The 27,957-nt window shown below is 38.2% G+C and overlaps 1 protein-coding gene and 1 long non-coding RNA gene across 14 annotated transcripts in view; one reads left to right on the top strand and one right to left on the bottom strand.

Moving 5' to 3' along the window:
* RNASEH2B (ribonuclease H2 subunit B) overlaps positions 1 to 27,957 on the top strand; it is an 84,774-nt gene that overhangs the window by 12,530 nt on the left and 44,287 nt on the right. For all 13 annotated transcript variants that reach the window (XR_003434768.1, XR_003434769.1, XR_003434770.1 and 10 more), the window contains 4 exons: positions 13,546 to 13,617; positions 15,638 to 15,745; positions 18,007 to 18,083; positions 21,834 to 21,948. Coding sequence is in view for 7 of the 13 variants with exons in the window: in XM_027116374.1 (XP_026972175.1) it covers positions 13,546 to 13,617; positions 15,638 to 15,745; positions 18,007 to 18,083; positions 21,834 to 21,948 (372 nt within the window). In the remaining 6 variants the exon portion in view is untranslated. The remainder of the gene's footprint in view (positions 1 to 13,545; positions 13,618 to 15,637; positions 15,746 to 18,006; positions 18,084 to 21,833; positions 21,949 to 27,957) is intronic.
* LOC113625645 (uncharacterized) lies at positions 18,728 to 27,602 on the bottom strand. The gene is made up of 2 exons (XR_003434771.1): positions 26,343 to 27,602; positions 18,728 to 20,811 (listed from the first exon to the last, which is right to left on the bottom strand). It is a non-coding gene; the product is annotated as an uncharacterized LOC113625645 (long non-coding RNA).

The raw sequence follows: 27,957 nt of genomic DNA on the forward strand, positions 1-27,957 counted from the left end.
AGTGGGGCAACTGATGAGAAAGAAACCTCTGAGGAGGACAGGACAGGAGGGGGACAGATGAGTTTGAGATGTTGTGTCATAGGAGAACAGTTATACCAAGATAATTATTGTGCTTCATAGCCACAGTTTTGTTTCCTGAGTTAAGAAGGAAGGATGGGACTTCAGATTAAGAGATTCTCTAGGGCTTCCCTGGTGGCGCAGTGGTTGAGAGTCCGCCTGCTGATGCAGGGGACACGGGTTCATGCCCCGGTCCGGGAAGATCCCACATGCCGTGGAGCGGCTGGGCCTGTGAGCCATGGCCGCTGAGCCTGTGCGTCCGGAGCCTGTGCTCCGCAACGGGAGAAAAAAAAGAGGTTCTCTAAAGTGTCATAGTTTAAAATGTTTGTTGCCTGATTTAAATCTTGGCTCTGTGTATAGCTGAATAGCTCTGTGACCTTGGACAGGTTTCCTAACTTTAGGCAAATTTATCATCTACAAAACTGGGAGTTAAAATGGTACCTACCTCATAGAGATATTACAAGGATTATATGAGGATTATATATACATATAATCTGATGAATATATACGTGTATATATATATATATATATACACATACCTCATATATATATATTATAATGTCTGGTATACAGTAAATGCTGCATACATATTAGCTTTTATTTGTTATTTTACATTCACTGGACACAGTTGTCTCTTTGTCATGGGTATATTTTCTTTAAAGTTCAAATGTCAGGAAAGTAACAATCAGAGTTTCCTTTCTGTTGAGGTATTTAGATCAGGATGGTAAACAGATGGAAGATTTGCCGCTAGAGTTTGTGGTGACCAGTGGGACATAAAATTGGATCTTTATAGAGAAGGCAGAGACCATAAGAAAACTGTGTGGAATTGGTTAGACATCAACTCAAGAGGCAGGGCTTGAGATAATTGGAAGTTTAAGATATTATTGAATCTGAAATGCCGAAAGAGACTGAGGACCTGCTTCTGATTTGTCTGATTTTTTTCTGTTTTTGTAAAATACTCTTTTAGCCAGCATGGCTTATGTCATCTCTTATGTAAGAGAAAACAGTCAAAAAAAGAAAGTGTAAAGCTTACTCTTTAAAAAATGAAATGTGAAGTCTTATTTTATTCAGCATGGTTTTAAAAGACGGTGTTTCACATGAGTAAATTTTCCATATAAATGAAGTTTGGCTCCTTAAACATAAAAACTTGCTTTTATCATTTCTTACTGAGCTTGTTCTAAAAATCAAACAACACATTCATGTAACATTTATCGAGCATATTCCATGTGCCAGAAACTGCTGGGCACTTTACTACATGTTATCCTAATTTTTGCACATAAAATGCATTGTGTTCTGGCTTCTTAAAAAGAAAACACAAGCATAATTCTATGGCGCTTTGCTTTATTGCACTTCACAGATTCTGCATGTTTTTACAGGTTGACAGATTGTGGCAACTCTGCGTTGGGTAAGTCTACTGGCGACATTTCTCCAACAGCATTTGTTCACTTCATGTCTCTATGTCACATTTGGTAATTCTTAGAATATTTGAAACTTTTTCATTATGACTGTATTTGTTATGTTGATCAGTGTGATCTTTGTTGTTGTTGCTACTGCAAGATTACGACTCACTGAAAGATCCAATGATAGCATTTTTTAGCAAAATTTTTAAATTAAGATGTACTTTTTTTAAGCATAATGCTATTACACACTTAACAGACTACACTATAGTATAAACATAACTTTTATGTGCACACTGGGAGACCAAAAAATTCTTGTGACTCGCTTTATTGCGATATACGCTTTATTGTGATGTTCACTTTATTGCAGTGGTCTAGAACTGAACCCACAGTATCTCCGAGGTGTTCCCATACTGGTCCTAATTTAGTCTGCTCTTGGAAAGCTAATTGTTAGGCCCTTTGGTAGTTCTGTGCTTGGAATTCTTGACTTTTATATTTTGATCTTAATATTCCCAACACATTCTTAATGTTTCCACATAGTTAAGAGCAAGGACACTGGTTCTTAATTGAGTGCTTATTGCATGTTCTAGCCACTTTCACATTTATTTAAGCCTAACAAAAACCTGTAAAATAATTACTATGCCCGTTTTGTAAATGAAATAAGTGAGGCATGAGAGGTTGAATATCTTGCCCAAGGTTACACTACTGAGTAAGAAGAGGAGCTGGGAATGGATTATGGATCTGTCTGACTTCAGATCTTGTGTTCTTTCTATGCTGACATGACAAAGAAATAGGTATCAGTTGAAAATAGGTTTATAGAAGAAAACCCTTCTTTACAGTCCCAATCCTACTTTTCTGATTCTTTCCCATTATTCTAAAAGCAGATATTTTTTGCTTCCCTAATTAATTTACCTATCCTTCAGCTGGGCTGATGTTGCAGGTAAAAGTTAGAAAAACGATGGAGCTTCCAAGCTTGGTGGGTGAGGAGTTAGCCCATGGGATAACCCAGGATTTTCCAAATTTAAATGAAAAATTTTAAACTCTCTATCTTTTTTTTTTTTTTTTTTGCGGTACGCAGGCCTCTCACTGTTGTGGCCTCTTCCATTGCGGAGCACAGGCTCCGGACGCGCAGGCTCAGCGGCCATGGCTCACGGGCCCAGCCGCTCTGCGGCATGTGGGATCTTCCCGGACCGGGGCACGAACCCGTGTCCCTTGCATCGGCAGGCGGGCTCTCAACCACTGCGCCACCAGGGAAGCCCTAAACTGTCTATCTTTGACAGAGCCTTTAGCTTATAGTCAAAAGTAATTTTGTGTGCTTAAGGGACACACACAAAACTATCAACTAAGGGATATATTAGAAGTATTATAACAATATGAGTTATTTTTTCATACTAAGTCTTCAAAATCTGATGGCGGTAGATCCACTCCTCCGTAAAAGCAGTGAAAACATTGGCAAAGATGTCCAAAATCAACTTTTTCAGAACTCTTGAAATTAGCCAAAGGCTTCCAACAATCCGAGGAGTGTTTATTCAAGAAAAACTGCTGAATCTCACTGAGCAAGGTTTGTGGCATTGCAACTTGAACTGCTCCCATCTCCCTTTGCTCAGATCTACCGTAACCTTGAAAACCAGCAGGCTTGCAACCACTGGATGGGCAGGCCATGTTTGGGGCTCCTCAAAAAAAAGTCCCATTCCCAGAGCATTGTCCCTATTTGACCTGTCTTCCAGCTCCCTGGAAAAGCCCTGTTCACAGGGCATTGTTGTCATTTGACCTGACTGGAGCTCAGAACTCACTCGGCAGGAAAACCCTATCCCCAGGACCTTTGTCGAAAACACTCAGCGGCAATTGATACTCAGCTGCTGAGGGGGCAATGCCAGTTGCGGAAATGAGAACCTGGCCAAAAACTTAAAAGGAAGATACGGGAATAAAATCTCCGTAAAAGGCTTTGAAAAGCTCTGACATATTCCTAGGGAATTACAGCACTGTGCACACATGCAAGGCTGTGTGCATACCTAGGAAAGACCTGAGAAGCCCGATTCTCTCACCTCTGACTGACCTTGAGGCCCAAGAAAAGCAGTAAATAAAAGCTAAGGCAGAAGTTTAAATTGCCTGAGTGTTGAAGGCATGCCCCAACACACATGAAGATCCCCTCAGCAAATGTTGGGAGACTTTTTGGTTCAAAACTTTTAAGGATATCTCAGACCAGTCATTAACTAACGCTAAGCTAACTGAGACATCAGTGTTTGCACACGACAGGGAATAGAGACTACAGGATTTGTCCAGAAAAGTCACTAAACAAACAAATTGTAACAATTGCAACGATGACCAAAAGCAGCAACAACAATAAGTCTTAGAGAGTTAGGTAAAGGGACTCTGATTTCCAGAATTGTCACATTTATTGTTATATTATCTAAAATGTGCAGTTTTCAATAAAAAGATGTGAGACACATGAAGATATAAGAAAGTAAGCCTCATACACAGGGGGAAAAAAGTAATCAATAGAAACTGCTCCTGAGGGGTCCAAGGTGTTGGACTTATTCTACAAAGATTTTAATCAGCTATTTTAAATATACTCAAAGAACTAAAGTAAACTATGTCTGAAGAATTAAAAGAAAGTATGACAATGAAATCTCACAAAATAGAGTATATCAATAAAGAGATAGAAATTACAAAAGAATATATAAATTCTGGAGTTGAAAATTACAATGACTGAAAAGAAAATTTCATTAGCAGGCTCAACAGCAGATTTAAGCTAGAAGAGGAAAGAAACAGCAAACTTGAAGATTGATCAATTGATATTATCCAGCCTGAGGAACAGAAAGAAAAAAGAATTGAGAAAACTGAACAGTCTCAGAGACCTGTAGTACACCATCAAGCGTATCAGAATATTTATAATGGGTCCCAGAGGAGGAGAGAAAAAGAAAGGGGGACAAAGAATATTTAAACAATTAATAGTGAAACATTTCTCAAAATTTTTTTTTTTTTTTGCGGTACACAGGCCTCTCACTGTTGTGGCCTCTCCCATTGTGGAGCACAGGCTCCGGACGTGCAGGCTCAGTGGCCATGGCTCACGGGCCCAGCTGCTCCGCGGCATGTGGGATCTTCCCGGACCGGGGCACAAACCCGTGTCCCCTGCATCGGCAGATGGACTCTCAACCACTGCGCCACCAGGGAAGCCCACATTTCTCAAATTTGATGACAAATAATATACAGATTTAAGAAGCTCAGTAAACTCCAAGGGGATAAACTAAAGGGGATCCACACCTACTCACATCATAGTCAAACCATCAAAAGACAGACACGAAGAGAGAATCTTGAAAGCATCAAGAGAAAAATGACTTATCAAATACAGGGAGCCTCAATAAGATTAACAACTGACTTCTCAGTAGAAACCATAGAGGCTGGAAGTTAGTGGGATGACATATTAAAGATGCTGAAAGAAAAACTGTCAACCAAGGGTTCTCTGTCTGATAAAACTATCCTTCAGAACTGTGGGAGAAACTAAAGTATTCCTAGATAAAGAAAAACTAAGACCTGAAAATCACAATGGGGTCCTTCAGATTAAAAGGAAAGACACTGGATGGTAACTTGAATCTGCATGAAGACTATAGATCACTGGTAGAGATAAATACATAGATAAAAATATAAAAGACAGTACAGATGTATTTTTGTTTGTAACTCTTTTCTCTCTCTGATTTAAAATACAACCTCATGTGGCAATAATTATAAAACTGTTGATGGGCTTATATGAAGATGTAATTTGTACGATAATAATAGTACAAATGAGGGGGTAATACATTGCAGGGAAATTTCTTTATGATATTGAAAATTTCAAGTTAGCATTAATCTGAACTACGTTCTTGCAAGTTAAGATGCTGATTGTAATTCCCAGGACAACCACTAAGAAAATAACTCCCCCTAAAATATAGTGAAAGAAATGACAAGGGAATTAAAATTGTGTTCTAGAAAATATCTATTTAATGGGAAAGAAGTCAGTAATAGGGGAAAAGAGGAACAAAAACTTCATGACATATAGAAAACAAAGAGTTAAATGGCAGATGTAAATCTTACCTTATCAGTAATTACATGAAATGTAAATGTATTAAAAGTTGTTACTGGACAGAAAAGGGGATAATTATAATGATAATTAGGAAGCTGTAATAATTATAAACACATGCACCTAATGACAGAGCCCCAAAATGCATGAAGCAAAAACTGACTGAAAAGAAGGGTAATGTGGAAAACTGAGCAATAATAGTGGGAGATTTCAATAACTCATTTCAATATGGATAAAACAACTAGGAGGAAGATCATCGAGGAAATAGAAGACTTGACCAACTCTGTAAACCAGCAAGACCTAAGAGACATCTATAGAACATTGCACTCAACAACAACATTCACCAGAACAGACCATGATCTAGGCCATAAAACAAACCCCAATAAATTTCAAAGGACTGAAATCATACAACATATGCTCTCTAAAAATAGTGAAACGAAAATAAACAATTAATAGAAGAAAATTTGGGGAATTCGGGCTTCTCTGGTGGCGCAGTGGTTGAGAGTCCGCCTGCCAATGCAGGGGACACGGGTTCGTGCCCCGGTCTGGGAGGATCCCTCATGCCGTGGAGCGGCTGGGCCCGTGAGCCATGGCCACTGAGCCTGCGCGTCCAGAGCCTGTGCTCCGCAGCGGGAGGGGCCACAGCAGTGGGAGGCCCGTGTACCACAAAAAAAAAAAAAAAAAAAAAAAAATTGGGGGATTTCACAAATATGTGGAAATTTTAAGCAGCATACTCCTAAATAATCAATGGATCAAGGGAGAAATTACAAAGGAAACTAGAAAGTACTTTGAAAAGAAAGAAAATGGAGCACAGTAATGTAAGGAATGGAAGTAAAGCAGCGTTCAGAGTGAAATATATAGCTGTACATGCCTATATTAAAAAAGAAGAAAGATCTCACATCAATAACCTTATCTTTCATCTTAAGAAACTAGAAAAAGAAGAACAAACTGAACCCAAAGCAAACTAGGGGAAGAAATAAAGATTACAGAAAAACAACACAGAAAAATCAGTGAAGTCAAAGGAGGCCATTTTGAAAAGATCAACAAAATTGGCAAATCTTTAGCTAAACTGACCAAGAAAAGGAAAATTCAAATTACTAAAATCAGGAATGAGAGAGTACATCATTGCCGATCTTATAGAAATACTCAATAAAAAAGGAACATAAGGGAATACTATGAACAACTGTATGCCAACAAAGTAGATAATTTAGATGAAACGGACAAATCCCTAGAAAGGCATAAACTACAAAAACGGACTCAAGAAGAAGTAGACAATCTGAACCGACCTATAGCAGGTAGAGAGATTAGATTAGTAAATTAAAACCATTCCATAGAAAAAAGCCCAGTCCCAGATAGCTTCACTGGCAAAATCTTCTAAATAATGAACAAATTAATACCAGTTCTTTACAAGTTTCTCCCCAAAAATGGAAGAAGAGAGACTACCTCCCAACTCATTCTGTGAGGCCAGTATTACCCTCATACCAAAACCAGACAAAGATGTCATAAGAAAAGAAAACTACAGAATATATCCCTTATGAACATAGATGCAAAAATCCTCAAAAAGTAACAAACCAAATCCAGGAGTATGTAAAAAGGATTATACACCATGACCAAGTGGGATTTGTTCTAGGAATACAAAGTTGGTTCAACATACCAAAATCAATCAATGTAATATATTGTACTATTTCAATAAAATAAAGGCCCCAAACCACATAATCATCTCAACAGCCACAGAAAAAGCATTTGAGAAAATACTCTTTCGTGATAACAACACTCAAAAAATTAGGAATAGGAAACTTTCTCAGTCTGTTAAAGGGCGTCTATAAAAAACCCACAGCTAACATCATGCTAACATATTTCATATTTTTTAATGTATTGAAATAAAAATATTTTAGATATATACATTGCGTTAAATAAAATATATCATTGAAATTTTATTTTATGTATTTTTAATATGGCTTCTAGAAAAGTTTATTACAAATGTGGCTCATATTTATGGGATGCATTTTATTTCTGTTTGACAATGCAGTTCTGGACACGGGGGCTCTAGGTTCTGGCAGATCTGAGTCTTACTCCCTGCCCTGTAGCACTGGATAGTCGAGGTGCGAGGGCAGAGGATTGAGGGACTGGGGTGGAGAAGAAGCAGACAGGGGAAGATGAAGGGGTGTATTAAATGCAGTCTTTCTGTGAGCATAGAGGCTTTGTTTTATTCACAGCTATATCCTCAGTGCCTAGAATAGTAAAATTGGTAATAGAATCAGTTTCAATAAGAGGATAGTGTTTATTACTAAATGGTTACTTATTCACATCTGATATTTGCTGTAGGTACCTAGAATCTAGAAAATGAGAATGCAGTTTAGTGAGCACAGACGTGGCATTTGATAATCATCCAACCATGAGGTGAGTGTACAGATGCCTTGGAAGACTAAAGGGAACTAGACAGTGGTAGCTGCCGTTTAACAAAATGTTCGTTGTTGCCAGGTGTTTTGATAGTGCAAGGCAAATCTTTGCCCAACGATTTTTTTTTCATATTTAGGGAAAATATATCTCATGTAAAATTACCTGATTTCCAAATATTGGCACCTAATTCAAATTTTTAAAAATGTGCATAGCAAACAAAACCCTCCTGTGCACTGGATTTGACCCAGAAGCCAACTGAATATTTAGCTGGTAAAGTGAATGCATGCTTCCTTTGACTCCTTAGGCATCAAAGCAAAGAACTCAACCAGTGTTACACACAGGAAGCCTTCCCAGACCTCCTTATCTGTGTTACATCATCTTTCATAAGGTCTAATAGTCCATGTATTTCTTCTCAGCAGTTGTTGCATTTGCAGTCTACATTTGTGTGATTATTTGATTCAAGATATGTCTCTTCCATGGGACATCTGAAAACTCCCCATGGGTAGAGGCTGGGTCAGTTTTTACTAATCAATAATTAACAAATGAATGAATGAATTGGGCAGGAGAGATGAATTTTGAAATGCATGCTGTGTTAAAGAGTATAGCATCTCACTTGGAATTCTGTGTTGAAAGGTTGAGTCCAACAGCTAGTTGTTTTGTAGGCTCTATATGAGAAAAGATGACTTTTTTCCCCTGTTACGTAGACATTTCAGTGTTATCTACACTAATATATCTTAAAGCCTATTTCAGAGAACACTGGCATTTGCAGCAGAACACATTAATGTCAGTATTTATTTGTACTTAGTAATTCCAAAGTTCTCATAGTTTGACATTTTAGGCTGTAGCTAATCCTCTGGACTTACTGCTCTTCCTGGGAAAAATGGAAACACTGCTTTCCTTGAATAGTTATTAAAAATATCTTTTTTAGATTTTGGATATTTGTAAAGTTTGATTATTTTAAGCTCTGGAGGAATGGGAAAGCTGGAGGAAGAGCTGGCAAGGATCACTAGAACCAAAGTTTTCTATTAAAAAAAAGAAAAACAGAAATCAATAATAATTTGCCAAGTTACAGTTGAAAGATTTACTGTCATACTGAAATAAAGTAAAGGCTGTATTGCTGAAAAAAGAGAGGTCACCTTTTCTGTGCCTTGAGACATAATGAAGAAATGTGATGCTGGGAAGTGAGAAACAGCAGGCAGGGAAAGGAGAGAAGACCACAACCTGTTTTAGTTTGTGGACAAGTTTTTAACAGTGCTAAACTTTATCCTTTACATTTTTATAAGTTGCAGAAAGGAAAGTCTTAAAAGATTTCTTAAAATTGAATCTGTATGGTTCCATTTATATAACATTTTCAAAATGACAGCATTTTAGAGATAGAGAACAGATTAGTGATTGCCAGGGGTTAGAGATGGGGCAGAAGTGTCTATCAGTTTTTGCTTTGTGTATCTTGAAGCTCTGTGTGTGTGATTGTAAACACTGAGGATTATTTCCTCCTGACCCTTCTATCATTATAAAATGACCTTCTTCATCCCTGGCAATATCCTTTGTCTGTTATTAACAGAGCCATTGCATCTTTCCTTTAATTAGTGTTAGCATGATAAGCACACTCTATCTTCTTCCTTTTACTTTTAATCTACTTGTATCTTTATATATAAATGGTGTTTCTTATAGGAAGCATATAATTTTATCTTACTTGTTTATCTAGTCTGACAATTTCTTTTAATTGGGATGTTCAGTCCATTTACATTGAATGTGATTATTGATATGGTTAGATTTGAGTCTGTCATTCTGCTATTTGTTTTCAATTATCTCATCTGTTCTTTGTACTTTTTTTTTTTTTTTTTTGTGGTACGCGGGCCTCTCACTGTTGTGGCCTCTCCCGTTGCGGAGCACAGGCTCCGGACGCACAGGCTCAGCGGCCATGGCTCACGGGCCCAGCCGCTCCGCGGCATGTGGGATCTTCCCGGACCGGGGCACGAACCCACGTCCCCTGCATCGGCAGGCGGACTCTCAACCACCGCGCCACCAGGGAAGCCCCTTTGTACTTCTTTTACTCCCTTTCTGCCTTCTTTTGAATTGAGTGCTTTTTATGATTCTATTTCATCTCCTTTGTTGTCGTATTAGTAACAGCATTTTGTTTTGTTTTGTAATTTAACTGGCTGCTTTAGGGTTTACTGTACACATATTTAAATGATTACGTCTACCTTCAAGTGATATAACACCATTCCACATATAGTATAGGAAACTCTCAATGGTATATTTTCATTTCTCCCTTCCTGGCCTTTATGCTATTATTGTCATATATTTTATTTATGCATATGTTATAAACCCTGCACTAAATTGTTATTTTTGTTTAGTCAATGATCTTTAAAGATATTTAAATAGTAAGAAAAATTCTTTACCCCTGCAGTCACCACTACCAGTGTTCCTCATTCCTTTGTGTAGATTCATATTTTCATGGGGTTTCATATTCCTTCTAGCAGAAGAACTTCCCTTAGCATTCCTTGTCATGTGGGTCCATTGGTGATTATTTCTTTCAGCCCTTGTATTTCTGAAAGAATCTATTGACCACCTTCACTTTTCAAGGGTATTTTCTCTGGGTTCATCATGTGTTCTTTTAGTATTTTAAAGATGTTTCCCCATTGTCTTCTGGTTTGCATTGTTTCTAATAAGAAATTTGCTATCATTTTTAGCTTTGTGCTTCAGTACATGATGTCATTTTTTTCTCTCTGCTTTTAAGATGTTTTCTTTATTACTGGTTTTGAACTATTGATTCTGATGCATAATTTTATTCCTGTTTCTTTGTGCTTTGGGTTTATTGAACTTCTTGGATGTGTGGTTTTATAGTTTTCATCAAATTCAAAACTGTTCTGCCATACTTCAAATACTTCTTCTGTTTCCCCCCTGTTCTCTTTCAGGAGCTCCAATTCACACATAAATTATTAGGATGCTTGAAGTTGTCCCACAGTTTGCTGATACTTTATTTTTAATTCTTCTTTCTCTGTGTTTTCATTTTAGATAGTTTCTATTGCTATGTCTTCAATTTCATTAATCTTTTCTTCCACCATCAATCGCATCTGGTGTATTTTTTATCTCAACTTGGGTCTTTTTAAAAAATCTTCTGTGTCTCTACTTAACTTTTTGTACATGAGGAATACTGTGTTTAATCCTTTTGTCTCTTCATTCTAACATCTGTGTCTAACATCAGTACCCCCTCTCAATAATTGATTTATTTATTTTTCTCATTATGGGTCATATTTTTTTGCTTCTTTGAATGCCTAGTAATATTTGATTAGACATTGTGAATTTTACCTTTTTGGCAGATGAATATTTTTGTATTCCTATAAATAATCTTGAGCTTCACTCTGGGACACAGTGGAGGTACTTGGAAACAGTTTGATTCTTTTAGGTCTTGCTTTTAAAATTAGTTCGGTGGGACTGGAGCAACATTTAGTCTAGTCTGTCCCCTACCACTGAGGCAAGACCCTTTGGAGTACTGTACCCAGTGTCCTCTGAATTATGAGGTTTTCCAGTCTGCCTGGGAATAGGCCCAGTGCAGGGCCCCGAGTGCATGTGGGATACTGTTTCCTCTAATCTGTTCAGCTGGTTTTTCTCCTGCCCTTAGGTAGTTTCATCACGTGCATGCACTGATCAGTACTCTGTTGAATACTCTACTCAAGCAGTACTCTTTGCTGATCTCTGGGGTTTTCTCTCTTTGTTGCTCAGTTCCTGCATGCTGACCTGTGAACTCTAGCCACGGTGTCTTGAGAACTCTCCGCTCCATCTCTACAACTCAGGGAGTCAGCCAGGCTTCACCTGGGTTCTCCTATTCTGCACCGTGGCCTGGAAACTGTCTCAAGGCAGTAAGCTGGGGCGATCACAGGGCTCACCTCATTTGTTTCCCATCTCTCAGATAACTGTCCTGCATGGCTCAACCTCAGTGTATTGAAAATAGTTGTTTTGCATATTTTGTCCTTTTTATTTTTGTTTTTTGGCTGTTAAATTGGGTTTCTGTTATTCCATTTGGTTGCAAGTGAAAATCTCAAAATTAGGGGTTTTTTTCTTTATATATTTAATGTCACTATTGAGAAAAAAGTTGTACCTACACCATTTATCAGTAAGCCAGTTTCTAAACATGCTTGCTATATTTAAGTTTATGAAGATCTGAAGTGGGGTAAAGGGAGTGGGGCTGTAGAAAATAAAGGTGACTGTAAGTTCCCTTCCTTCCTCAGAGCTTTCTGATTTACTCTTTGGTAGATTGTTGCTCTGCTCCCTTATTAATCAGAGTCCCTTGGTTCCTTTTGGAGAGAGATTCTTTAAATGGGTTTAAATATGCCACTCAAAATGTATGAGGATGTTATAAATAAAATTGTCATGGTCTTTATGTTTTAATCTATATGATTTAAACTTTGACATTAAAATATCATGGAGGAAACATAATGAGAGGACTTAACTCACCAGATATTAAAATGTATTTTAAAGCTACAATAATTAAAATATTGAAGTACTAATGCTAATATAGCCACAGATTCATGGGTCAAAATACAGTGTCCATAAACAGACTCATAAATGTGTTTGAAACACTTAGCATAGGTTATTCAGTTAGATGGCATGGAGACAACTGAACAACTCATTGCAAAAAATTAAAGTTGGATATCTCCTCCCCATATCTTATACAGAGATGTATTCCAAATAGGTTAACTATAATCTAAAAGTACTAGAAGAAAATATGGGCAATTCACATTATCTTGAGGGAGAGAAGGCCTTTCTAAGTATAACACAAAAGATACAACCATGAAGGAAGTTATTGATGAGATTACACAAAGATTTTACATCTCGTAAGTGGTGAAATAATCATTAAAAACAGGGAGTTCCCTGATGGCCTAGTGGTTAGGATTCGGGGCTTTCACTGCCATGGCCTGGGTTCAATCCCTGGTCTGAGAACTGAGATCCCGCAAGCCACATGGTGCGCCCCGTCGCCCCCACCCCCCAAAAAAATATCATTAAAAGCAGATTTGATATCCTTACTGTGTAAAGACTCCTAATACAGTAGTAAAAAAAAAGATGAATGCTCAACTAGAAAAATGGGCAGAGGACATGAGTAGATAATCATAATTAGGGGCAAAAAACATGAATGTCCAGTACATATTGATTTTTTAAATGTTCTATTTAATAATAGTAACAATAAAAAAAATAATAAGAGCTATCACTTATTATTTATTATTTCTGTTTGTCTGAATATACGAACTTTAAACAAATTAGCTAGTTTAATCCTTTGAAAGGCAAGTGTACATATTATCATCATCATTTTATACATGTGACGGCTGAGACGGGACATGAGGACCCTTGCCTGAGGTGACAGAGCTGTCGGGTGCTTGAGCCAAGGTTTAACCCTTCTGAGCCCTGCTCCTCAGACTTCTCAAAGAAGTAAGTTAAAACTACCTTAAATTCCACTGCACTTCACAGAGAAGTTGATAATTTGCATAAGATCACACAATTTATAAGCAATAGAAGAGAGCTAAAATTTTTAGGAAGAAAAATCGTAAAAACAGAAGAAAGAAAAAGAGTAAAGTAAGTAAAGTGAGCAACAAAACAGATGTCTTTTAATTTTACAAACTCACCATTTCTTTTCAGAGTATTTAAAAGATGCTTCAAAGAAGATGAAAAGTGGGCTTATGTTTGTAAAACTGGTTAACCCGTGTTCAGGTAAGCGCTCCTGCCCCCCTCCCCCCGCTCTGATAATGGTAACTTGAACATTTTTAAAACGTTGTAGCTGAAAAGTGTGTATATTTATTTGTCTTTGTATGTTTGTTCTTCCTGAATAGCTTTTAAAGGTAGGATAGCATTACATGGTGACAGAAGCAAGCTAATGACATAACCAGTCTTCTAAGATAATTCACTTGACTTAAACGTTTTTTTATTTCTTCTTAAATTTAATCCATAGAGCTGTATTCATCAGAAATGATGGCAAAACAAAAAAAAAATGGAGCGTGTTTGATTTCTCTCTGAAAACAGATGAATTTTCCTTGGCCTTTTTAAGCCAACTTTTCCTAAAGTAGTTATCCAATATTAGCCTCCATTTATACTCATTTTATGTTATAAAGTAAAATAAATAACCAGAGTTTATAAAAAAAAAAAAGGAAGGCTTTTACTGGACATGCCAAGATTTTGAATAGTTTCATTTTTAGCTGTACTTTCCTTATTTTGTTCAGACCGAAAAGTAGTATATATATATTTTCCTGTCAAGGGGTGATTTTTTTGCATTAAAAACATTGTATTTTGAGGAGATACATTTTTTATCAGGAACAATTTTACCTTTATAGTCAGTGTATTTTGCTTTGTCTTATAATTTTTAGGCAAAAATATTAAAATACACTCTAAGTATATAGTAATATAGGTGATACTGTTTATCTCTGTGTGAAATTTTTCTCCATTAGTTTATTTTATAAGATTTACAAGGTTATTATTAATTTTATAAGGCTTTGAGTAGATACCTGATATTTGGCAAATTAGAGCATCCTCTTGGTGACTGTCGTACTGAATAGTGAAAGCAAGAGAAATCCAGTGAGCAGTGCCGTGTTGTTATTGTTGTTGCAAAGACACATAAATAGAAACAGCAAGAGAGGCAAAAATTCCGGCTTCCTCCAGTTTTCTTTTCCTCAAAATGAAATTGAATGTAATTGGTCAGTTATATTATGTGGAACTCCTAGGTATATGGAAGACTAAGATGAGGTGAGAAATGTTTTTTCAAGAGAAGTTTTAGTTATCAGTAAAGCATTTAACAAAAGGAAGGTACAAAAAAGGTCAGGCTTCTTGTAAAATTCATTTCACCTAAATGTCCGTGGACAACATTTTGCTATACTGACTATGGAGAAATAAAGGCTAACTTTTGCCGAGCACTTACTAACGTGCTGTGTTAGGAGCTTTACGTGTTCGTATTCTATCTTTTCAGTCCTTATAAAGAAAATACTGAGGTAGGTTCAGTATTGCTCGCATTTTACAGATATGGAGAGAGAAGTACAGAAAGGATTATATAGCTTCCCCAAGGGCTCACGCCCAGCATGTAGTTGAGATAGACTCAAACTCAGGGCCCTGGATTTTGCTATGCTTAGAAAAAAAATTTGTGCATTGGAGGGATTCATTCAGATTCATGCAGATGCGCCCAGTCCCCGCCCCCTTCTAACTTCCTTTTTTTTTTGGTGTTTTAAGAAAGGGAAATTTTCATCCAGTTGGGTGTGGCTTTCCTCACTCCTCATGGCGTAAAGCACGTTGCTGTTGTAGGGCCCTGGCCTTTCTCCTGTGGAGCTCGCCTCAGGTGTGCAGGCCCTGTCTCCCGCCCTCTGTATGGGAGGCTGTACACCGCCCTGGAGACAGGGCCCACAGGCCAACTCAGTTCATCTGGCTGAGCCATTAGGTTTGGGTAGTTTAAAAATGGGTTTTCCTTCCTGATCTGATAGAGGACTCAATGAGAGGCTCTGTAGCAGTTAAGATAAATGATTTGTACTTCTGTGTTTATTGGTCTAAGTTCAGTGAGGATTATACAGTTGGAAAACAAGCATCTGTATGTAATAGCTACAAGCGTTCCTTGGAGTCACTTTGTGTAGACTATATCTATGTATGTTTATGTTCATATTAGGAACATTCCTCAGAACTATTAGATAGTCTTTTGATATTTGTGTGTGTGTGTGTGAAAACTTACAAATAAAAAACAGATTTGTTTTAACAGGGGAAGGAGCCATTTACTTGTTCAATGTGTGTCTACCACAGCTGTTTGAAATAAAAGTTTTCAAGGAAAAACACCATTCTTGGTTTATAAATGAATCAGTTCAATCAGGTAAGTGACTAGTGTATATATTTACATTAACACATACCCTGACTTTGCCATCCTTCACATCTGTCTGCCCAGTTTGGAGTCTGGTCCATGGGTTTTTCTTTGTTGGCGTCAGAGCAGGGTTTAATCAAGGAGAAAGGAAAGATTTAAACAAGTTTAGATCAATAACTGTGTGTCTTAGATGGTAGGAAATTTTTAACTAACAATTCTGATTTTTCTCCTAAAACACTGACACACCCCGAGTCAGATGACTTTTGTACTATGGAGTGCACATTGTGTTCACTGGAAACTCTTTGCTCTTATCCATTTTTGAGGATCTTCAAGTTTTTAACATCTTATTTCCTTGCAAATGGATGTTGATATAGCTTCTAGAATAAAATAGAAGAGAAGAGAAGAGAATGCTTTCTCATATAAGTTACTATGGCCACCCCACCTGCCCCCAACACACACACCCAACACCCAATTTCTATTTCTTTTAAGAGCGTTCCTTTGATTTGGGGCTCAGTGTTGACTCTGAAGGAAAAAGGATGCCACACGTAGCCCTGACAGTTCTGGGTGAGAGTGGGAGGGTGCGTCATGGGGTATCTCAGTTCCCTCTGTCCCTCTGTCTCTCATTGTTTGCAGAGAGTGCTTTCCATTGCTTTCTAAGCCCTCTGCTTTCTGTTGACCGTCACCACTTAGTGCTAAGGTAGAAAGGCCACTTTGCGTTTCTTGTAAGGCATACAGAAGAAGAGTTTATTGCTGGTGTTGAATTTCATATACCTGTGTGCATGAGAAGATTTGAAGTGGTTTTCAGTTGCCGAAATGCAGTGGTAGACTGTGTATTTAGCCTGGTAGGTGCCAAGTATACATTCCTTTTTATTGTTCTCTTTTCTTATTTTTCATTTGGCAATATATGAGAGTTCCCACTTCTAATGTAGTATACTTGCCTTTGAGTTTGGCTGGAGAGACACAGTAATATCAGATGAAACTGGAAAATATTCAGAAGCAGTGATTGATTAGCTCTCCTGGACTGTCTGACTTGGTACCTGCTTTTTTTTTTTTACCTGCTTTTTTTTTTTTACCGGACCGGGGCACGAACCCACGTCCCCCCACATCGGCAGGCGGACTTTCAACAACTGCACCACCAGGGAAGCCCAGAAAGAGCTGTTTTTAAGAATGGCTACCAGGATATTGTTTTCAGACAAGAAACCTGTTTCTAATTTCTGAATATAATGGATGCCTCATATAAACTGAGCTTAGAGCTTCTGATAGGTTGTTTCATAAACTTCTCTTCTACTTAAAAAAATAATAATTAACTAATGTCATCATGTAAAATTACGTCCTTAATTTTTTTTCAACATACTGTGAAATGGATTCAAGTATATAATTTACGGTTAGAATTTCTTGGCTGTATAGGTAGGTTGCTCTGTTAGAGAATAAAAGTCAGTACATGTTTCCTGAAACCAAATTAATAAGCCTGGAGATGAATTGTTTATTGTTCTTTTTGATGAAATACCTCTTCTGGTTCATTTCCATGGAAGAAGGACTCTGGGACGCTTGGAGGGGAGTGTGGTAGAGAAGAGTGGGGCGCGGGCAGCCTAGTTGATTTGCCTTTTTTCCTTTCAGTGTGGAGAGCACCACTCATCTTACTGCAGAGATTCCAGTTTCTTATGCTCAGTCTTGTTAGACTTCTGCCCTCTTGCATTTTTCTTTGGGAGGAGGGATGGGGTAGTTTCTGGAGTGGGTAACGACCTCTGAGCTTTGAGTCATTGACAGTTCAGAGCTGTGAGCCCAGAGCCCATAGGAGAAGCCACGTACAGAGGGAATAATATTGCTTTCCCATGGCTTCGTCCTCAAAAGCACAGGAAATTACATTTTACTGCAGCTTTGTTGATAGACTTATACAGGTTTCCTAATGTTTGCCTGATTCACATTCTGTCTGTATTCCCCCGAACCCTGCTATTTTTTTTGGCAGGGGGTGGGAGGTGGGGAGAGGAGGGCCTCTATTAAAAATGATTTCTAAAAAAGAAATGGAAAGTTAAAGATCAAGTTCAGTGTCTTGGCTGTCCTCTCCACACCAGGGATTTGAAGCTGTTTGGAGTGAAATCTCGTGGACCATGTTCTGCCTTTTGAGAGAATCACATAATCTTGGGCCTGTGTAGGAGGAGCTTCTGAATTTGGAATTTCACATATATTTTTCAATGAATGGTTCCCACATTGGGATTAAGGTGAAATAACTAAGTTGTCTTTCCATGTTGTTGAATTCTCTTTTTAATCTGTAGGAGGTCTTCTTCACTTTGCCACACCCATGGACCCTCTGTTTCTGCTTCTCCACTACCTTATAAAGGCTGATAGAGAGGTGAGTTTCCCAGTTTGGGATATTAACAGTGGGGAAACAGAATAGATTGTTTTTTTTAACATGATCTCCTCTGTCTCCTTATAATGGTCCAAATGTAGACTCCCCACAGTTCAGGTTTAACTTGGTTGGTATACAACACCTATATCACTTGTGCTGGTACAGATCAGAGCACTGATCGGCAGACCTGAGATCCAGCATCGTGATCTTGGACTAGCTCACCAACGAGTCCTGAGAACTGCCTAACCCTTTGTGTTATCTGCCTTACTTGTTTGACAAAGTCTAACAATGAAATTCTCATTACGTACTCATTAGTTTTGAAATACAGTACAAATGTTAAGACCTCAGGCCTTAAGAGAATAAAGAAGATTTATCGTCTTTCATTTTCTTCTGTGTGAGACACTGTGAAACAGGTACTCTGGGGGTGTGTCCAGCAAAAGCTCCTTAATGGGGAAGCTGTAGTTGAGGAATCCCAGATGGAGTAAAATTTACCTTTGTGATATAAGACAGAGTTTATTAATAGTAATAGTTCCAGCCAGAGGTCCCAGGATACCTTTACAGTTGACAATTATTAAGGATCCCAAAGAACTTTTTGTTCCTGTGTGTTTTATCTATCAATATTGACTACATTAGAAATTGAAACTGAGAAATTTAAAAATAATTTTATTATTTTTAAAATAAAAATAAGCCCATTATATATTAACATATGACATGTTTCTAATGAAACAAACAGTAAAAGTCAGTGAGGAGTATGGTACTGTTTTACATTTTTGCAAATCTCTTTGATGTCTGGCTTGAGAGAAGACAACTGGATTTTCACATCTTGTTCTGCATTCGGTCTGTTTCCATACACTGTTTGAGTGGAAGTGTGTAAAGAATATGCAGCCTTTCACATGTGAGGTCAGAAAAGGAAGGAATTGTATATTAGCCTTTTAGATAGTTGTGGATACTCTGCTTTGATACTACTCCAAAAACCAACAAGTGGTGGTTTCTTAAAAGTTAGTTGCAATGTGGAATCTGAAACCCTGTCAATGAACTTTCCGTGTTCTTGTTAAAAAACAAAATTCAAATGAGTAAATTTTAAAGATCTTATTGGCTTTCTTGAATGATTCACGAATTGGGCAGCATCTATTCTAGCAGACAGAAAGAAGCTCCAGGGAACTGTACAAAATGAAAAACTTTTCCAGCCAGAAGGGAATAAGAACAAGAAAGTTCAACTAGACTAAAGGGGGATTGGTTGTGGCAACGTCACGTTTCTTTAGGGCATGCCTGGCGTCTATCAGGCAAATGACCTGGCTAGTGCTCGTTAGCAGATTACTGATTGGCTGGTTTAAGATTCCTCTTCTGGGTGAGCTGAAACTAATTAAATTAAGTCTCTGTTTGGGCTTAGCACAAACGACTCCATTTTGGGCCTGCTGTCTGGTTTTTAACACTCTCTTACGTTAAAATCTATTGGATCTTTCCCGCATATTACTTTGCAATATCATGCATTGGTCATTTGGAAAATATTGTCTCACTGAATTATGCGGGTCTTCCAAATGTCTACACACCTTATTACACACACACACACACACACACACACACACACGCACGCACACACACACACCTTTGTTAATTTAATATTACCAGTGATCTCTTTAGAAAACTGAGTGTTGGGAAGCTTGTCATAGTGGCAGACAAATTCTCTACAATTCTAATTTTTGCTTTAAAGTTCAAATTTTATCGTTGGCTACAAGCACTGTCAATCTTTCCCTTGAAGTGACAGGTTCACTTCATTTATGTGCTGTCAGTACCCAAGTCTGAATAACCATAGTTCATAGTGGTTCTTTTGGGTAAAAAATTGAGAAAAAGGCAGCTAGTTCTGCTCGCAACTCGGACAGTCACACAGCGCTTTTCCTTGAGATGATTCCTGAGCCTCGGCGACAGCCGAAGTACTTCAGCCACACTTGACTTTCATCACACAGAGCATTTAACCTACTTGCACTCCAAGGTCAAGATTTAAATAAAAGAAATTGCTTTCGCTCCTTGATCAAGGAAATCCTTAAGTGCAGCTGGGATTTTTTTACCTGCTTGTGCATGGCGGTGAAGAGTGCAGCGGCTGCTGGACGGTTTGCTGGTACCACCCTGACTGGTGCTGAGGAGCCAAGGCTTTTACCCACCTTTGCATTGAAATCATCAGTGCAAATGTTGACACAGTGAAAATGCAAGTAGCGTTGTAGCCTTAGCTTGAAAATAGTTTGGAGCTTGTGGACCCCCTGCAGGGGTACTGTATCTCCCAGGGATCCACCAACCACAGCTTGAAAATCTTCGAAATGACAACTTTAAGGAAGGGTGTTATTTAAACACTTAGAGGAATCTTATTTTTGCACTCTCATGTCTGCAAATAGTTTAAGTGCTTATGGGTTCTCACTGAGTACTTAGATCCATTCTCCAAAACTCGTGTTTTGTATTTATATTGGCTTTATTTGTGATAAATACTGAGAGTAATAAAACTGACTTAAAACTTTAGGTGGTGCTTTCTCCTGATGCACCTTGTCGTCTCTTATTCTCCTCCTCTCCTACATTCTGTGTTCTTTATTGTGGATTAGTGAAGTTTTATTCCTTAATCATGTTTCCCCTTACCTGGAAGCTACTGCGGTAGCCGCTGTAATTAGGGCACGGCGAGCAGTGAGGCCGGTGAGCCGTGTATCTCTAAGGAGCAGAAACGGTTCTAGTCCTTACCAGGAAGGCCCTAGAAGTATTCAGGGAAGAAGGTGGAAACTTCAGGTGGCTCCCGTTCCTGCTGTTTCTAGGATACATTAGCGGGAGGAAGCCACCAACCAGCCTTAGTATCAATACCTGTGTTGATGTACCTTTAAAGGCCCTCCCCCCATTTGGGGGAACTGTTTGCCTATTTCCCATTAAGACCCTGACTCTGGTGAATTAATCCTCACCCTGGCCCTCTGGGAGGCTCTGGGGGTGCTGTGGCTGGTTCAGGGAGGCAGATGCAGAATGAAGCTCATGGTGGTAGTTGGCTTTCACTATAAACCATTGCCCTCTCTTCTCAGATACTTAAAGTGCCCCTTAAAATAGCCCATGAGGCATTCAGATATTTCCTCCCCTACATTTTAGATGTGATCTTTTCCTATTTAATTAAAAAAATATTAGTATGTACTTTCAAAATGTTGACCCATTCTTTGTTAAACATGATTTATTTTAACGTCAGTAAAAATAATTCTTCTGTCTAGCTCTCCCAACTGTTATTAACTTTATATTCAAACAAATTTCTTATTGCAAAACCTTTTTATGTATATATGGTAAAGAAAACAAGAATGAAACATTAGTGTATTATGAAATGATGATGTCAATACTGTGTGGTAGTCCATTACATATTAGTAAAATATTACTTTAAAGTAGTTAAATATTTAACACATTGGGTGATCATGGAAGAATATAGATTAAGGTAGGAATCTAAAGACAGTAACTTGGGAAACCTGTGAATTATTCTTACTATCTGAAGAAAAAAGAGAACATTTAAATTAAAACATTTCTTGCCACTTGATGGAACCCAGGCGCTTTCAAGAGCTTCCTAAAGGGAGCCTAGAGTCAGTTCTGGAGCCTGTCCCGTTAAGGGAATCCTTAGGTGGAACAAGTGACTTTGAATTTAGTTTAAAGGTCCAGCTATGAGGTTATATATCTTTGTCTCTTTTTTTTAATGTATGAGTTTGTTGACTGGAGTACTTGCATCCTGACTGACTAAAGTCTTTTTTTCAGGGAAAGTTTCAGCCCCTGGAACAAGTTGTGATGGATGACATGTTTCCGAATTGCATCTTGTTGCTGAAACTTCCTGAACTTGAGAAGTTACTTCGACATGTGACAGAGGAGAAAGGTATGGCATACAGCCTTTGAAATCAGGTTTATGGCTGCCAGAAAAGCTGGGCATCCGTCTGAGAATGCAGTGGCTTGAAGGCCTGTGGAATGTGATGCTTATTCTGTGTGGGTCATAGGGGAAGCTGTCGTTCAGATTCGCTTCCACTTGTCAATATTCATCCTCTATTGCACTGGCTTGTTCAGTCTGCGAAATTTGAACCAGTGAAATATGGTGGCCTGTCTCCTGCAGGGCCAGGATTCACGAGGCTCAGGCTTTAGTCTCAGCTCTTCTTTCAACTAGGCTGTGACTTTAGGTAAGTGCCTCAACTGCTTTCTGCCTCGGGTTTCTCATTTGTAAAATTGAATAAAATCTATGCCTTTATTGATTCAAGAAACATTTATTGAGCACCTACTAAGAAGCATATGTTGAGCACTAGAGCCAGGCTCTAGGGATAGTTATAAATAAAATATTATCCTTTGCCTCACTTTGCTTCTACTCTGATGGAGACAAATGACAAGTAGGGCAATGACAGTAGGGAATAAGGGACGTGAACTCGGGGTTTTGTGGGGACGCACAGGACAGGTTTATAACCTGGCTTAGGTAGGGTGGGAAGTGCGGGTAGGGGGGTATTGTGTTGCTTTCCTGTGGGAGATAACCTCTAAGTGGAGGCTAAGTCAGAGTAGCAGCATGGATGTATGGAAAAGTTTGTCATGCTTAGCAAGATCCAAGAGGTTCAGTGATGCGTTTAGGTTAGTAAGGAAAGAACAGGGGAGAGTGCTGCGCAAGGGTTCAGGTGGTGAAGGGCCTTATACGTGTCTGGACTTGACCTAATGGTAGTGGAGTGTCAGCAAAGTTTTAAGTAGGGCAGTGCTATTGTGTGGAGAAGCTAAGGTCTGGTCCCCAGAGGCTGCCGCTGTGGTCCAGGCGGGAGGTGATGGTCACCTGAGCTTAGGAGGTGGAACCAGAAGGAAGTAGCAGCCTCGTGTGTTGACTGGATGATGGTCAAGAGAAGGAGGAATCAAGGATGGCTTCTGGGTTTGTGCCTTGACCCACAGAATGGGTAGAGATGGCCCCCTGGAGACAGGGGACATGGGTGCGAGGAGCAGGCTGGGGGTGACAGAGATGAGTTGTAGGCATTCATTTGAATTTTGAGAGGAGGAAGTGAGGCAGTGTGTGAATGTGTTTTGACAGGTTTGTAATAGCATTCAGACTTAGCATCAGTGTCTCCAAAAATCATCCACGTAGTTTTAGAGTTAATACGGAAACACAGTGTGAGAACCGAAACAGCAGGCTGATAAGTTATGGTTATTTGGGGTTCTAGATGGTTTGGCCAACTGTGGTAGTTCTTCTAGGACCAAGAAAGTGGTGACTCCAAGAAGTGTAAGCTTACGGTGGAAAAAGGGAAAACCTCATTCATTGCATTTCACATTCGAAGGGTCTACTAAATTCACACTTGGCCAGACACAGAGCTCTGTTTTGAGCCTGAGGGGTATGTGGTGCCCAGGTTTTTATCAAAGCAGCGCTATTAATGACACTCCCTGGTGCTGATCTTGGCAGGAGACAGTAATCTTTTTGTGGGTGACAAATGAAGTAGCTCATAGCCATTTCTGAAAGCTAAAGCAGTGAGGAATAATTACAAGTCATTTTCATTTTGCCAAGTTAATGGAAGCTGACAACACGATTAACTCATTAGCCAAAAATCTTCCAATAGCTGTATAAGAACAGTTGCCTGAAACCAAAACCCAGCAGCCCAAATTCAGAAATAGTATTAAAGCATTGTCATTTGTTAGTGTACAGCCTGTGTTCCAGAGCAGGAGCTTCCCTCACTTCCATTCCTTCCTCCTTGCTCACTGACCCCCTGACCGTCTGGTGAATCATTATCTGAACTCCTGTCCTAATCTCTTTCACTTCTCAACATCGCCTAACTTTTGGAAGTTCTGCTGTAATAGAAAGTGAATGCCCTACACTTGTCTTGTTTGACCAGCTCTAAATAACCAGTTGTAAACTTCAAGCTACTGTGTGTTTCTCTTTGGATCTTTGTGGAAAATGATGTCTGTCTTAGTATGCTGTCCTTGTATACAGAAATGACATGAAGAAAAATATTTCACATATTTGTGTTCTGCATCAAGGGGTGAAGCAAGCGATGTGGAATTGCTTCTGTTTTGATGAAGAGGCCTTTTTGAAGGTTGAGGCATTAGAGATCTTATTATTTCTTGTTTTAAAAAAATTGGGGGGGGAATTCCCTGCCAGTCCAGTGGTTAGGATTCCGTGCTTTCACTGCCGAGGGTCCAGGTTCAGTCCCTCGTCGGGGAACTAAGATCCTGGAAGCTGCGCAGCACGGGCAGAAAAAAAATTGTTTTGTTTTTGAACCTTCCATTATTTTAAGATTTACAGAATGTAGTTCATTAGGGGAAGAATTAAATTATGAAGGAACTGCCAAGACTTCTAGAGAATTGCATACATCTTTTACCTGCGAAATTTAACCTAAATTACTTTGTTTTGCCTTACTGTCATTAAAAAAGAAGGAAAGAAAAATTTGAGGCCTAGGGTTTTTAGAAACCTGGCATGTATAAAGGTTGATGATATAACTGCTTTGTAAATGAAAGTACATGGGCAAGGGAGGCAGTCTTTTTAATCAAAAAATTTAAAGGTACAGAAAAACTCGGGAAAAAGCTACAAATATTTGTCTCCAACCGCAAAATCAACCAGTGTTAATGTTTTGTTATTTTTGCTTCATATCTCTTTCAGGGAAAGAATTTCTTTAGGAACAATCTGGTAATCTGATCACAGGATCTGATAACCTACAAGAAAAATTAAGAATGTATTTGCTACATGGTTTTGAGCAAATCATTCAAACTTTTCAGCATCCTTGATCTGTGAGATGAAGGGTTAAGTGTATCCCTCTGCCATATGTTATAATTAGTACTCTGCAAAGTTGTTCTAAATCATAAAATAAAGCTTTCCTTCTCTTGCCTTTAGAGTGTTGAGATCTCTAAATTACAGCATATGAACATTATTTAAGAATTGCAGTTAATAGTATCTACTATCTACCACAAAGAGATGCTTTAGGAATTAAATGAAATCATACAAGTAAATCAGTGCCCAGAGAGTGCTGGGTGTAGAGTAAGTGCTCAATAAATGTTTGTACCATTAAGGCTTGTGAACTAGAAATTTTAAATTCTTTGCTGATGTTTAAGTACTAGGTATACAGTAAGTGACCAATGCACATTTGTTTGATGGTCCATTGATTAATACAGAGTCAAGTGGTTTAAGTAGGAGAATGGGGATAATCAGATAATAATAAAAATGTCTACCATATATTAACAAATTATTATATATCATCTCTATGCTTGTTGTTTTACGTATGTTATTGAATTCTTGCAGTAATTCCCTTTCATTGTTAGTAGAACCAGAATTTTTACAAATGAGGAAATTGAAGCTCAAAGAGTTTAAGCACATTGACTAACATCATAGAACTTGAAGTGGTAAAATCAAGGTTTGAACCCATGTCTGTCTGATGGCAACTCTTCCTCTTCCTTCTTACAACTGTGTAACGCTTCCAGGAGACTCTTAGAGTTTTTAGGTGTTGTCTCATGTAAAAATAGAAACTTAATTTTTTGTTAGTCTTGTATATCCCATTAATAATGTCTCTTTGTGAGACAAAGAGAGAGACAGGAAAGGAGACAGTGGGAACTTCTACAGCTTAAGGAAAAGACAATTCTCATCCTGGCAGTGAGCGTTCTGTTTTCCAGGCATCCTCTTTTAGTGATTGCCTTGGGTCCTGGCTGCTTGTTTGAATTAGATTTTTGTCTATTTTTAAGTTAGTATTTGGTTCCATTTTCTTTATTTTATTGCTAGGGTTTTTAACTAAGAAACAAAGAAGACTGCTAAAGAGTGGTCAGGTACTACCCGTGACAGGGAGCAGAGATAAAGAGGAAAGTTGATGTTTTTTCAATTCCATCCTCCCCACAGGCACTGTGCAGAGAGAGTAAAAACCCGAAATGCTCAAATTCCCCAGCCAGCTATTTTGATATTGGACTCCAGATGCTGTCTCAAAAGTCTGTGGCATTAAAGATCTCGTTAAGCCTGCTAGGTTTATGAGAACCTTTCCTTCTCCCTGCCGAATAAACCCAGCCACAGTTGTTTGCATCCTGAATGATGATGGTGGTGACCTTAGTTAGTTAGCACTGCCTGCTTTATTAGTGAAGGAAACGATGTGTCTCAGTTTGCTAGCTCTGGGGCTCAGCATGCTTCTTGCCAAAAAAGCTCCCATTCAGTGGAGAGATGACAGGGGAAAGGACTAATAAAGGGTTATGAACTTCATCTTGAGTATAATACTCTGTTTCATATTGCAAGCAAAAGCTATGCTGTGCTGTTCATTGTGATTAACAGGAAGAGCCAGGAAAACTTACCTGATTAAAATACCCCAAGCACAGTTGCCAAGTTTCTATCCCCAGGAGGCAGGAAAAAGAAAAAGAGACCATATGAGTTTCTCAGTTATGGAAAACATTCAGAAAGTAGATGTGAAAATCTGCTTCAGGCAGTTTGTTCAACAATACATCAGGGAAATTCAAGTTTGTGAACTGATTACCCAATTGCTGAACATGTTATTTAATTGTGGACTCCTTTTTATTCCATCTTTATTTTGTAAACCCAATCTTTCCAGATGTTTGAGACCAGTTTTATAGGCACCAGACACATTAGGGAAAGAAACCTTTCCAGCATGTGCACATGTCATCTAACTCACAAACTCGCAAATATTAAATTTAGGACACAATAGAACATGTTATGGTATTTTTCATAATTGTGGGTAATCTGTGGCCTTCGTGAATATTTTAAACCACCTTGCTTATCAAAATGTGTAAATTTTAAAATTAAACAGTAGTTTATGCACTTCATCCTTATATAGTATTTTGGGATATTCAAGCTTGGTACTTCTTAGTGATCATCTTGTCCAGGGGAATGTTTAGTTAGAAATAAATTTGTAATTTAAAAACTTCCTAGGAAAAAAACTCCAGGCCCAGCTGGCTTCACTGGTGAATTCTACCATACTTTAAGAAAAAAATAATACTCAAAGAAATAATGATACTTAGTCAAATTCTTTTAGAAATTAAATGAAGAAGGCATATTTCCCAACTAATTTTATGAAACTGGAATGGCCCCAATACCAAAATCGAAGTTATTACAAAAAGAAAACTAATCTAGTATCCCTTATGATCATAGATGGAAAAATCCTTTAAAAATATTTGCAAATTAACTATGTAAAAAGGATAGTACATTATAACCAAGTGAGGTTTATCATAAGAATGCAGAGTTGGTTGAACATTAGAAAATCAATCAGTATGAGTCACCATATTTATACATTACAAAAGGAAAACTGTGATCATCCCAGTAGATGCAGAACAAAACATTTGACAAAATTCAGTCATAATATAAATTCTCAGCAAATTAGAGATAGGAAGGAGCTTCTTCCTTCTGGTAAAGGACATCCATGACAAACATAAGCTAATATCATACTTCATTACTTTTGCAAGTAATATCATACTTGTAAAAGACTGAACACACTTTTCCCCTAAGATTGGTACAAGATAAGGATATCAACTCCTCATCCTGCTAGCGGAAATCCTAGCATTTGCAATAAGATAAGAAAAAAATTTGGACTTCCCTGGCAGTCCAGTGGTTAAGACTCCATGCTTCCACTGCAGGGGCATGGGTTCAATCCCTAGTCAGGGAACTAAGATCCCACATGCCAATAAATAAATAAATAAAAGCTATGCAGATCAGAAAGTAGATAGTGAAACTATCTTTTTTTCATAAACAGTATGGTCATGTATGTAAAAAGCTCCAAAGAATTTACCAAAAAAAAAAAATCACTAGAACTAATAAGTTCTCAGGATATAAGGTCAATATAGCAAAATTCTATTTCTATATAATAGCAGTGAACAATTGGACAGTGTAATAAAAGCACACCATTTATAATATAAAAAATCATGAAGTTGTAAGGATAAATGAAACGTAAAATATGCA

Source organism: Aethalodelphis obliquidens, unplaced genomic scaffold, assembly GCF_003676395.1.
Source record: "Aethalodelphis obliquidens isolate GAN/ISIS:26980383/991018 unplaced genomic scaffold, ASM367639v1 scaffold16, whole genome shotgun sequence".
Lineage (NCBI taxonomy): Eukaryota > Metazoa > Chordata > Mammalia > Artiodactyla > Delphinidae > Aethalodelphis > Aethalodelphis obliquidens.